The sequence below is a fragment of the Trichechus manatus genome, unplaced genomic scaffold (genome assembly GCF_000243295.1).
Source record: "Trichechus manatus latirostris isolate Lorelei unplaced genomic scaffold, TriManLat1.0 scaffold00027, whole genome shotgun sequence".
In the NCBI taxonomy this organism is placed as follows: Eukaryota; Metazoa; Chordata; class Mammalia; order Sirenia; family Trichechidae; genus Trichechus; species Trichechus manatus.
The window spans coordinates 8,130,744-8,143,961 of record NW_004443963.1 but is presented as its reverse complement, the minus strand read 5'-3'; the positions used below and the strand labels follow the sequence as shown (position 1 = coordinate 8,143,961).

Sequence of the window (13,218 nt, the reverse complement as noted above, 5' to 3'; positions counted from 1 at the left end):
ATCTTCACCATTTTAATTACATCTGGATAGTCTATTTGGAGCCCCCAAATCAAGCTGTGTTCTCATACGTGCTTCCACTCTGTGTTTCACTCATGTCCAAGTGGTTTAAAACCTCACAAGAACCATATGAACACGAGGTTTCAGAGTTTTATCTGGCATAAAACACATAACCCATCGCTGTTGAATTGATTCTGACTCATGGTGACCTCATGTGTTACGGAGTAGAACTGCTCCATAGGGTTTTCTTGGCTATGAGCCTTACAGAAGCAGATCACCAGGCCTTTCTTCTACAGTACTTGCTGGATGGGTTTGAACTTCCAGCCTTTAGCAACTGTTAGCAGCTGAGCGCAAACTGCTTGCATCACTCAAGGGCCTTATAAAATACATGCGTGCCTTAATTTTTAACAACTGATTTGTTCCTTTAAAACCATGTATGAATCCAGTTTTAAATTCTGTCCTTCATGATAATTTTGAGGATCTGTTCCTTGCAGGTTAACAGGAAGACCCCTGTTCAACCTGTGTGACCTGGCCCCTTTCCAATCTCACCCCAAACTCCATTTCGCTGCCTCTCTCACTGCACTACAGAAGGACTGGCCTTTTCTAGCTCCCTGCACTAACCATGCTCTTTCCCTCGTAAGGTGCTGAAGTAAGCTTTTCCTCTGCATGGAACACTCTGAGAATGGCCTCTCCTCCTCATCCTTCACATCATACTTCAGCTTACATATCCACCTCCTACAGGGCTCTTCTAACCTATTCTTGGTCTACATTTTGGTGAGAACTATTTGTACTTATGTTTGTCTTCATTCCTTCATTCAACAAATATTTATGGAGCACCCACTGTGTCCCACGCCCTGTGCTTAGAACTGGGAACAGAACAGTGAAAAAACAGACAAGTCCTGCTTTCACGGAGATGACATTCTAGTTGGGGATAGAGACCATAGCATCATATAGTTTTATTACCTGTATGTTAGATAGTGATGAGTGGTACAGACAAAAATAAAGCAGGGAAGAGGAACGGGCAGTACTAAGTTCTAGTTTTAATTAGGTTGTCAGGATAGGCCCACTGAGCAGTTCCCTTTTGTCTGGTATTTTTTTAATGCCTAGTAAGAAATCTCTGGAGCCCTGGTAGCGCAGTGGTTAAGAGCTCTGCTGCTAACCAAAAGGCAGTTTGAATCTGCCAGCCACTCCTTGTAAACCCTATGGGGCAGTTCTACTCTGTCCTACAGGGTTGCTATGAGGCAGAATCGACTCGATGGCAATGTGCTTTAGTAACAAATCTAAATGGTAAGCAGGAACCAGGTCTACCTTGTTTACTGTTATATACTTGGCACTTAGCGCATATTAGGTGCCTAAGAAATCTTTGGTGAACGAATGCACAAATGTTAGGCCTCAGGCTGTCTGTTAAACCACTAATTATCTAATATTCATCATATAAACGCAGAGAAAAGTTCAACAGTTAAAAAGAAACCCTTTGTATTTTATGTACAAATGATGTGTTCCATAAAAGCTGTGTAGAAATCATATTTTCGTAAATTAAATCTTCTCCCACTTTTTAAACTTATAGCCAGTACAAAGAGCACTCCCTAATGATCAGCTTTCTAAATCTGGATTTTTTGGTATCAGATTTCTTAAAGGAGTAAAGCTGTAAATATTAAGGGCTCTCACCTCTACCCTCATAAAACCATTCTTCCTTAAATGTCTAAACCAGATACTTACCCTGTGATGCCTGATGTAACATAGTCTTTCCCCAGGTAGTTATAACCATGGCGAACGAGGTCTTCACACACGTCCTTCACTTTACTCCCTCCAAACGCAGTGCCATAGTGGAACCTGCCATCCAACACGCCAGCCTTGCCTGCCAACAGTTCAATTAACTTTCCCACCTGTGGGATGTGAACAAACTGAGTGGCTCTTTGCGGTATGGGGATTCTGTTTGTTTACTTACCTCTGGCCTATTTCCCCCAAAGGATATGAGACGACCACTACTAATTATGGTGATAAATTAATAGCAGCAAGCATCTATTGATCTCTTACTAAGTGACCAAACAAAAGAAAAACCAAACCCGTTGCTGTCAAGTCGATTCCGATTCATAGCGACCCTATAGGACAGAGTAGAACTGCCCCATAGGGTTTCCAAGGAGCGCCTGGTGGATTCGAACTGCCGACCTTTTGGTTAGCAGCCGTAGTTCTTAACCACTACACCACCAGGGTTTACTACAAACTGACAGACTTGTGCAAAAAGCTTTACGTGTGTTTGCTAATTTTACTCCTCAAAACCCCTAAGAGATAGGCACTGTTATTTCCCTCATTTTACATATGAGAAACAGAGAGGTTAAATAACTTTCCCAAGGTCATATGGCTGGTAAGTGGTGGAGCTGGGATTACGAGAAATAATCATTTACAGGGAAATCTATGTGGGTTAAATACCAGGGGTTCTCTTTGCTGAGGGATAAGTTCATTACTTAGAAGACTGCATTCTCAAAGGGAAGTACAGCTGTGCTCCTCATTCTCTCTGTAGAGGAGAGTGGCCCAGAATTATCAGTGGCTAGGAACCTCTTCATTTAACCCAACTGCCTGCTTTCTTCCTCAAAAGTAGCGCCTCTGCAAAATGTCAAGGCAACTGACCGTCATACGTGATGGGAAGCCGTGTGGGTTCATGATGATGTCCGGACAGATGCCAGAATCACAAAACGGCATGTCTTCCTGAGGGACGATCAAGCCACAGACACCTGAGGGAGAGAAGATTTCATGCCGCATAAGGCAACTCAGCAGAAAGGAAGAATACAGTACTTAATTGGGATCTCCCCGCTGCTATCTCTATTTCCACTGCTCTAAAACCTTCCCCATGGTCTCTATCAAGAGGAACAAAAGCAATTTCCAACAATCCTGCTAGCCAAACAGCTCAAAGACAACTCTCCTTGTAGAAAGAGGCTGTGGACAGGCTTGTGGGCATGATGCACAATGGTGCTGTCAGGCTGCACGCCCACCCTCTCGTACCCTGGACATCGGGCAGCAGTGACTTCACTTCGTCCTGGGCTCAGCAATGTCTCTGAAGCTTCAAGTCAGCAGCAATGTTGCTCCTTATCAGCTACTTTGTGATCTATGTTCTGCACCCAAATCATAGGAACCCAAGGTCTCTGACCACCAAACACAGAGCTGATTAAACGAGGGGTGTGCTCTAAGATGTGGTTTAAAAAAACGGTGACAAGAAGTACTTGTGTGTGGCTGATGTGCTAACAGGTCCAACTATGCGCTGCAGAGTACTGTCTGTTTGGTTGCTTCTTGCCCGGGATTCCTTGGCTGAGCCTAAACTGCCCGAAGGAATTTTAATTCCTATAGCTTACAATCCATTAGAAAAGTGATCTTTGATTAAATCTGCAATGTTGAACAAGAAAATTAAATGCCAAATCATTTTTGGAGAAAAGGACTAGAATTAGAAATGGCATCCTAAGAATGAACACAAAACAAAACAAAAAGCTATCAACTATATGCACACTACTGATATTCTCTTGAATTAATTATACTTTATTGCTCCCTTAATAGTATTCTAACCCGTAGGGGATTTTGTTGCTAAATAGTTTTTAATTCCTTTGGTTTCTTTTTCCTGGGTGGAGTGAGAGGGGTAGAACTTAGATTGTTAACCACAATCTACATAACTGAGAGATGGAAAACTAGTGTACAACGGTATTGGACTAAGGAAAAAAATGTTTTTATATTTGCAGCAGGATAAAATTACTTTTTCCTGTGTGTAAAGTTATCAACATCTGTATCTACTGAAAAGAAACCACTCTCAAAGAAATTTTTCACTCCTCAATATGACTTCTACATAATTACTCAAACTGTTTTAAAATAAAATTTTTATGATGTTATAATCACCAAGAGCGATAAAGAATGCCATGTGCCCATTTAACACTGATTACTAATATTCTGATTTCTTAGTGGCTGCCAACAATATGGTAATTAGGCTTGTGGAGTTGAATTCTAGAGCATGTGTTACTTTAATTGGCTTTTTGGTTGAAATTGTATTATTTATTATAAAGAACATATGCTTTCCTATATGAAGAACAGATATAATCGGTTAGTTTACTTTATTTCAAATTCAGCTACCATGTATTAGAATTTAAATCAAGTAGAGTGTGTAATCCTTCTTCCTTCCCTCCAAAAATCCATCTTGTCCACACTGAAATTATCTGACAAAACACCAGAGCTACTGGGAAATCTACTCTGAAAGAGATCGAACTGTAAATCTAGGTGCACCGACAACAATATTGTTGAGGAGTGAATGAAATGTTAAAAATGGCAATTTCGAAAGAGGCCAATCCTGGGACATGCTCGGGTGAGAATGCCATTTTGGCTGGTGAGGGAAAGGGTGGGTGCGACTATATCCCTTAAAAACAAAACTGAAGAAAAAACTCGGCACCCCTTCGGCAGCAGTTCACAGGGGGATACTGGCGTCTGCCTGTCCCCCCTCCAACAAGGGAAGGTGGGAGTGCGGGGCAGGAGGCACATAAACTGAAGCATGACATGCTTATATTGGGGGAGGGTAATGAGAGAGAGGATTCCCATTTTGTGTTTTCCGTTTGATGAGACACTTTTCATGCAAATCCCACTTTATGATGTTACTAAAATGAAAGAACCGCTCCTTCCCTTGAAATCTGAATCTCCAATCACTTTGCTTGAAATCCGATTAATATTTCCTGCAGAGCTTCCTCTTTGGGGAGGTTATTTTCTTATCAGCCCTTTGCTGATATTTTGTTTAAAAATACATATAAACAAATTTTGATTAATTTCATGCCACTAGAGGAACTGCTTTGGCTGTATCTGAACCAAGGGCACCTGTAAGCCAAAAATTAAATCTTCGCTAACTTAAAATTACTTCAGGTTCTGAAAACCCTTTTATATGCCAAGATGGTTCCCATAGCAGACAGCCCAGTGTTGTTTGTTTTGTGTGAAAGTGAATGATAAAAGATCCATGAAATCGACACAGAAAGCCAGAACAGCAGAAAGAACTGAGGGCTCTCCATCATTGCGGCTTCTACCCTCTGCTGACTTGTGGAACAATGGGAGCAAGACATCCAACTGCAGATCTAACACAGCTGTGCATTTCATTAGATGAAGAGCACTAGTGACACGAGTAAATAATTAACTTATTCTGGTCCGCTGACTGTGCTTATGAGACCAGTCATAGCTGACAGATTTTAATACAAGTTAACACAAAGAGACCATAATGAGCTTAGAAGCTAAAACAAAATATTTAGACAGAATTTGATGATCTCGAATCTTGAATTAGACAGATGATATTTAAAAGTTTGCGTTTTACTGAATTCATTAGGGAGCAAAGAGTTCTCACTCTTAGCACCCGACCTTTTTTTTTTTCCCTCTCTTTTTCTTTTTAAGGTATTTCTGTTTCAGAATTTGTCAAATCCTTAAACAAAACATGAAACTTCCTTAATTTCAAATGAAAAACTTAAAATGTGTGTTCTCCAGGGACAGAGGTATAAAATCCCTTCCAATATTTAGAACTCTTAAAAGTTACGGTCACTGGCCCTTAATGCCAGCTTAAAAATGTAAATGATATGCAGTCCGCTTCAGTGTGTTAACACTCCCCTGGATCCTTGAAAAAGAGGATGGACTACAAATAAACCATATCTAATGGAAACTGTTGTGAAACAATTACCAATTCATACCTTAAATGCTTACACAGCATTTCAGATTTTAAAATAAAATTTCATCCCCTGGCTCACGCTGGTGTCTCAAGCCCATTGTTTCTAGCACAACCTCCTGGCAGCGAAATGCAAATACACCTGCTTAACAGGCTCAGAAGAATTTAATACACTAATAGAGGCCAACTGGGAATTAGACATAAACTCTACAACATGGAACTCTTAAAAAGATTCCATTACCATCAGTCTTAATTTCAAGTTGTAAAGGCAAAGAATTTGGGGAGTCTAAAGACACCACAAGCTGACTGTCTATGCACTCAGGAATGGCAGATATGGGGACCCACGGTTGCAGTTCTCTGTACCATGCCCTAGATACAGGAAGCTCTTATGCCAATTAGTTATTTCTATTTCCATGGCTTCACAGAACAACATACAGATCATTTTGAGAATAGGTTTACCCAGCAGCAGAAGTCCAGCAAATCTGATCAGTCATTTGATTGTTTTAGGTAGTATTTCTGATTATTAACTGCAATTGACTGGTTCAAATGTCATTTTTACTTTTAAGCCAAAAGTTTCATGTAATAGAGCTGTGTAATGGCTCTAGCTTAATTCAAATAGAAAAAAATAAAAGGTAAAAACTAGGAAAAGTAAAAATGAAAGCATTCTGGTACCATATCAAGACAAGAAAGCAAATGCTACAAAAACTGAAGACAACTGTAATAACATCTTTAATTCAAGAGCTGTTTTTGATGTGATTTCAATGTGTTGAGAACTGACTAGCAAACAGTCTTCTATTTTGTTGATAGCCAGGTCTCATTTTAATACCACACTTGCTTCAATTTCATATTTAGCAAGTCTCCCTTCTATATATAACTACTTTTGGATTAAATTTATCACTCTGAGGTTGATACATATTGTTGCTCCTGCTTTTTGAGTGAGGAAAGGGAGAGAATCATTTCTCACAATGACCAAGCATATGCTGTGGACATGGGTTTTGATGGGGTGGTGCATATAAAGAGGTTCAGGGCCTCAACTCCACACCCAGAGGCATTGTATGCAGATGGATTTGAATGGATATGGAAAACTATAACATTATATGAAATTTGACTGGATACTGAAAACTAAAACATTATATGAATTTGACTGGATATTGAAAATGAAAACATTATACAATTCAGCTTGCCACATTCTAATGTACAAAGTGATCTGGCAATGCATTCTGTGAAACAATACTAATCAGAATCTAAATTGCCTACTTTTACTCTCTGCAGGTACTTAGCTGTTAGACAAGGCTATTTATTCTGCACAGTTTAACACTCTCTGCACTGAAGGAAGGGTGAAATGATGCTGTGATTTTTCTCTATCAGTCACAGAGAAAGAAGAAGGCTGGTGTTTAGTAGAGGGAGCAAACATTCGACCGAGGCCCAGTATTAATGGGGTTCATAAATGTGGAAGAAATGCCGTCTATAAAGAGTTCACCACCCCGTGGGATCTCAGGCCTATATATGGCATGATATCAAGGAACCGGGTGACCTTAATTTGACTCTGCTCTTCAGCTGATAGTGTGTTATTTGGGGGAGGGGGAGTATCACATTCTGGTGAGCCTTAGTTGCTTGGTCTTTGTAATGGGAATAATTAGCCACCTATTTCATGAGACAACTGTGTTAGAAGAACAGATAAGCTTAATGTCTGAGAGGTACTTTGAGGTCCTTAGAGAAAGGCAGCATCTAAATACTAGGAATTATTATTATATAAGAAACCTAATTACTCTCGGCAGGAAGCAAACTAGCAAAGCAAAGGAGCCCAACTTAATGAATAGAAGGAGCAGTTGCAGTTGCACTAATTCAGCTGAAGAGGTGAAAAGAAGATCACTCCAGAGTAGTGTGCTGTTCAGGTCACTTAACGGGATCAGGACCGTGTCTCCTAATAACTTCACAGGGCCCGGGGCCGAAGATTTCTAGTGGGGAATAGTTTACTGCTGATGAGTATGGTAGTAAATGGGGCCAGAGAAGCAGCAGAAATGCTTTCAAGTTAGACTGTCCCTATTAAGAAATGTTTTGCTTTGAATAAACTCATCTCTACGTGCCTTTATACATTCAGAAATGTAAATCTCTAAATCAAAATGTGAAGGCTAACACAGGTGGTTGCTCCTTTCTCCCCTTCCCCCTTCCCAAGTTATCAAATTAACCTCCTTTTATGTGTCACACCACCACCTTAAATAATCCCAAGGGGGAGGGGAGTAGACAAAAACTGTTGAATCATATTAGCTTTGTTTGGTGGTTGAATCATTTCCAGGTCTGTCACATCACTTGCCATATCCCAGTTGACGTAATTTTAATTCAGCTCTTCCTTACATGTTAACAGATAAATAATGCATAAGAAAACTCTTGATTAGCTTTCTTATTAAAACATCACTCTAAATGAGAGGAGGCGCTGGAAGACAATACAGTTTTTACACGGCTTTCCCATGAGCAGTTGAATGGTTTGATGTGATAAATTTGCATAGTCTGAAGCATACAAAGGGCTGATTAATTGAAACCCTTACAATGCTTCTGGAAGCAGCTATTGTAAAACAATAACCATAGGAACTTTACAAAATACACACGGCTGAATGTGTCAAGAGCTTAATAAAATGTGTTGAGGCTACACTATTTGGAAACAGAATTGGAGATTTTTATTCTAGGCTATAAAACACTAAACACCCTAATTTCAAAGCTGTAGTTGGATATTTACTGAAAGGTCAGAGGGTTACTGGTTAGCTAATGATGACCAAAATTTGTTCTTAAAAAAAGGAAATTAAATAAAATCTTTGTACAACAAGGTGTCTACATGGACAAAAGAATCCTGTTTTCTAACACAAACGTAGAGTTGCCTGAATTTCTCTTTGGACTCAAACTCAGAAGGATCATTTGGCAACATACACCTTATCTTGGGGCTCACACTGTGAGCTTCATCAGCCCCCTTCTTCCCTCCCACTTAGAAACTTTCATTCAAGCAGGATCAAGTAAAGCAGGGAGCCAAAGACCTCCAGACTGTTTGAAGCTTCAGACTAGCAGAGGATTTTAGATGGTCTCAAGTGCTACATAAGTACAAGGTGTTATCCTTATTTTAAATCAGAGTTTTTTTTCACTCTCTTAACTTTAGAAAACACAATCTAGAAAAAGGAAATAACAAATCAAGGTCTGGCAAAAGCAAATTTTTTAACCGAATCTTGTTTAACAAACAAACTTTCCTCCCAGCTTTTCTGCCATCCATGAATTAACATGTTCTTACTTCTTACAACCTCTTTATATCTACTACATGAGGATTCTTTAATGTGCTAGACAGCCCAGGTAGGTTTTCTTTTGATAAGCATTCAATAAAAATCTCAATAAATAAACTCAGCAGGCTGCGGAATGATTTTTATTAATGTAAAATGGAGGCAAATCATCTTATAACAGGGCTTTTGTTGAACAAGAGAGGGTCAAAGATGAATCTTCCAATTTTATCTATATACAGGTAATCTTATGAGCCAAAAATAGATACACTGAACTATTCCACGAAATGACTACATTTTGATAAGACTATACTTCTCTTTTAAAACAAAGGTTGACTTTACTCCATTTAAACTAGCTGCCTTGTCCTTAAAGATTTAGGGGAAGAGATGGAAGAGGGGATGCCATTATCTCAGATTTGCAATTATTAAAAAGCTTCTGTTTGCCAGGACAAACACTCTTGCTCAAATACAGTTTTTCCTCTCCTTAGGAATACTGTTTGGTATTGCTGCCCAGTTCTGTGATCTACAGGACCTTTGTTGGAGGTGCTAATCCTTTTTCACATGAGAGACTGAGAAATGTTCTTTCAGGGAAGTGATATATTGCTTTTTTTTTTCCTCCCCACATCAAAGGAGTCCACTTTTTCCTTCCTCAGTGTGAATGGCAGCAAAAGTAAGAGGAAACCTGGAAATACAATAATTTGGTTTGCCTGGACGCTGAAATGAAACTTACGTTGGGAATTCCTCAGGCAGACAAATAATTTTTATTTAAAAAAAAAAAGGAGCAGGAAATTGGCTCACCCTTCCAATAAACATATTAGCCATTAGAGAAAGCAAGGCTCAAGATAATAATGTTTGCCCTCGGTGACTTCCCTTCATGTAGAATATATACCAAAGTTAAAGAAGCTATATAAGTTATTTCTATTTTAATAAAAAGTCTAGTTCCAAACATGATTTCAATCAGCATTATATGTGAATAGCTCCTCCTGTCTTTATCTCTATCTATAAAGCTGGCCAAGAAAGAGTATGAAGAAAGAGAAAACATGAAGAACATTCCAGACCCATGTTCTGCTCTATTTCCCCCTTGGAGCATCATTACATGTCAATCATCTACGGCATGGCTTCACCCTAAGGGTACCTAGAAGTCTAGAACACTTGGGAAAGGAGATCAAGACTTCAGGGTTTAAACTTAATTTAAAACAAAACTAAATGAAACTCTACTTCCCTTGTAAACACACAACAAATTGACAACTTGGGTGTATAGAAGGTTATTACTGAATAATCTCACCTTTTCCAGTATTTTGGACATTACTGGAGGATGAACTGCTCTAGAGTCTTGATCAAAGGCCCATTCTTGTTGGGGGAGCTGACTCATTGCACATTGACTGGTGAGACACATAAACAACCTCACAAAGACCCAAAGGAGGGCTGTACTTCATTAAGATTCTTTGAATTTCTCATTAGAAGCCTAGACTAAATTGAAATTCCCTTGTGTAAAAAGTACTCTGAGTGAATCCTGTCTGCTTCTGAGCCTGGAGTAGTCTTTATGTTAATTGTGATCCCATCTTTTTAATGTGATACTCTTCTTCCTTAACACATGGCTCTCTCTGCTCTGTCCTCCTCCATTTTTGAGGTCACAGAAGGTGGTGCTGCTTATTGGGTCCGTAACATTTTTAAACAGCTTCTGATCAAACACATTCACTCTCTTCAGTGGGCCTTCTCTGGCCGATTGTACTCAGTCATTGTTTATCACACGGCACTGATGCTGATTTCCAACTATTTAGCACCAATTTTCTTGCTTCAGTTTACCCAGCCCCTCTGTCCTCTTCAATCTTCTTAATGAGCTCTTTTGTAACATATAGCATATGACTACTTCTGTTTAGTGTCTTCTGCCCATTTGTTTTAGTTAGCTACGAGTCATCCTACCACCTTTGAAGTGATCAGGCTTGAGATTAGACATTCATGTTCTGTGAAACTAAATTTTCAAAGCTCCTCTAATTGTTAGGACATTTTAAGAGGCAACAGGTACAGAATTGCATGTCGCACGCACAAGAATCTATGTACAAGAATCCCTAACAACAACTTTGTTAAAGTACACTTTTAACAGAAGACAACATCAGGCATTCTGTGGCATGACTGTTGCTTTCTGAACATCAGGAATAAGAATGCTCTAAATGGAGAAATGGAAGAGGGTTGGCATAAAGACACAATCAAAAGAATCTTTAAATTTTCTCACGGAGAATACATATGTACCAACTTACAGATAATGCTATAAAGGAAAAAAATAGCACTTCCAAACAATTCTTCATTTCAAGAGTGAAAACTAAGTTCAGCTAACTACTATTCTTACTTCGGCCTGTGTCTGGACCAAAACAGAAACAAATCACTGCGTGAATCTTGGTGTGACACATATACCCTAAAAACTCACAGCACTGTGACATTTTTATCAGCTCATCTCATGGCAATTACAAACAGCATTTAATTGATGTGGGGGGCTATATTTTCCATTTCCCTTTACATTTTACTTGCCAACACCCAACTTTCAGTTTCAATCCAGTTCCTCTTTGGGCCGAACTCTAAGTGGCTGGGTTACTGTGTGGTTACCTACAGAACCTGCCAGCTGTGTACACTGCATGCTGAATGTTCCAAATAAACTGACTGTAACCAGAGTCCAAAATACTTACTTTAAGAGCCTCTCATTTTTCCTGACTTAAACTATCATATCTAGCCAGGTGAATCCAAAGAATGGTCAAAGTTGAGAGCTCAAAAATTTACTTCCTTCTATATCTGCTCAAATTCTGAGTTCTAACCAAGACTACTAAAGTGAGACCAGAGGAGAGTAGGAACAGTGTTTTACAACAGGTTGACTTTAGAAGGACAGGGTACTTGAGAATACAGCACTATTTTAGAAGTATATCGTCTTATGGGGTTTGGCAGGCATTTCTGGAACGAGGTGCATAAGACTAGATATTTATTCTGGATTGATGGCAGAGGAGTGCTGTGTAAAGCTGTTATCCAGGAAGAACGGGAATTGTTAGAATATCTTGAAAAGACACAGAAAAAAATAATAAGAAATACTAGGATTCATTCTCAGGAAAAGGTTGTATCTTTTCTAAGGGGAAATTTCTGGGAATATGGCACTCTTGAGGCAGAGTGGTAATGAAACATCAAAAGAGAAAAGAGTCACCTTTAACTGGATTTAACAGAATGGGAAATGCACTTAGACTCAAATCCTGGCTTCACCAGCACTAAGCTGCAGTGGGCAAACTACTCACCTCTCTGAGCCTCAATTTCCTCATTCCCTAACAACACCAACTAGAATTGTAAAGGTGAAAGGATGGACTATAGATGAAAATGCTTGTAAATTATTCAAACACAAAAGGTAAAATACTATACATTTGGGGATAATCAGCACTCAGATGACTCCCAAATTTTATCTCTAGCCCAAACCTTTTCCTAGGGCTCCAGACTCGAGAACTAACTGCCTACATAACATCTTCACTTGAAGTCTAAAAGGCATTTCAAACCTGAGGTCCAATCTCTTACCCCTTGACTCTGCCTAACTCCAAAATCTATTCCTTCCCCAGTCTTTTCCATCTTGGTAAATAGCACCACCAGCTGCTCAGGTCACAAACCTCATTCTCAATTCCTGCTTTTCCCTTCCCCAACATCCAAGCCATCAGCAAGCCCTGTTGGCTTTATCTCCAAAGTATATCCAGAATCCATTCACTTCTTTACATTTTCTACTGCCGCTATCCTGGTCTGGAGCCCTGGTGGCACAGTGGTTAAGTGTTCAGCTGATAACCAAAAGGTCAACAGTTCAAATCTACCAGCCAATCCCTGCAAACCTTATGGGGCAGTTCTACTGAGTCGGAATCGACTCAACAGCAATGGGCTTTGTTTGTTTGTTTTGTTTTGTTTTATCCTAGTCCAGCCACCTTCTTCTCTGCCTGGACCACTGCAAAGTCTCTATTTCCCTCCCTGCTCCCTCTTCCAATGTGCTCTTCATAGGGAGGGCAAGGTGATCTCTTAAATCTGTAAGTCAGACCTTGTCACTCCTTTGCTTACATTCACCATGCAACGGTCCTATGGATCCCCAGCACGTTTAGAATAAAGTCCAAACTCCTTTCCTCAAGACTTATTAACATTACAGTTAAAAAAAATTAAGGTATAATCCTATAAGGAGAAAAAGTGGGCAATGAGATATAAGCGGACAAGAGATAATTATACGATTTTGAAAGCTGATGTGTAGAGGCAGGAACAGGAAGTGACTTAACAGAAGGAGAAAGCTAGACCTGAGTA

At 39.5% G+C, this 13,218-nt stretch overlaps 1 protein-coding gene across 1 annotated transcript in view; it reads right to left on the bottom strand.

The window, feature by feature from the left end:
* Positions 1-13,218, bottom strand: part of POLR3B (RNA polymerase III subunit B) — a 150,421-nt gene that overhangs the window by 15,145 nt on the left and 122,058 nt on the right. Inside the window, exons 23-24 of the mRNA XM_004374017.2 lie at positions 2,626-2,729; positions 1,717-1,883 (exon numbers count right to left, since the gene is read on the bottom strand). Of these exons, the coding sequence (XP_004374074.2) occupies positions 1,717-1,883; positions 2,626-2,729 (271 nt within the window). The remainder of the gene's footprint in view (positions 1-1,716; positions 1,884-2,625; positions 2,730-13,218) is intronic.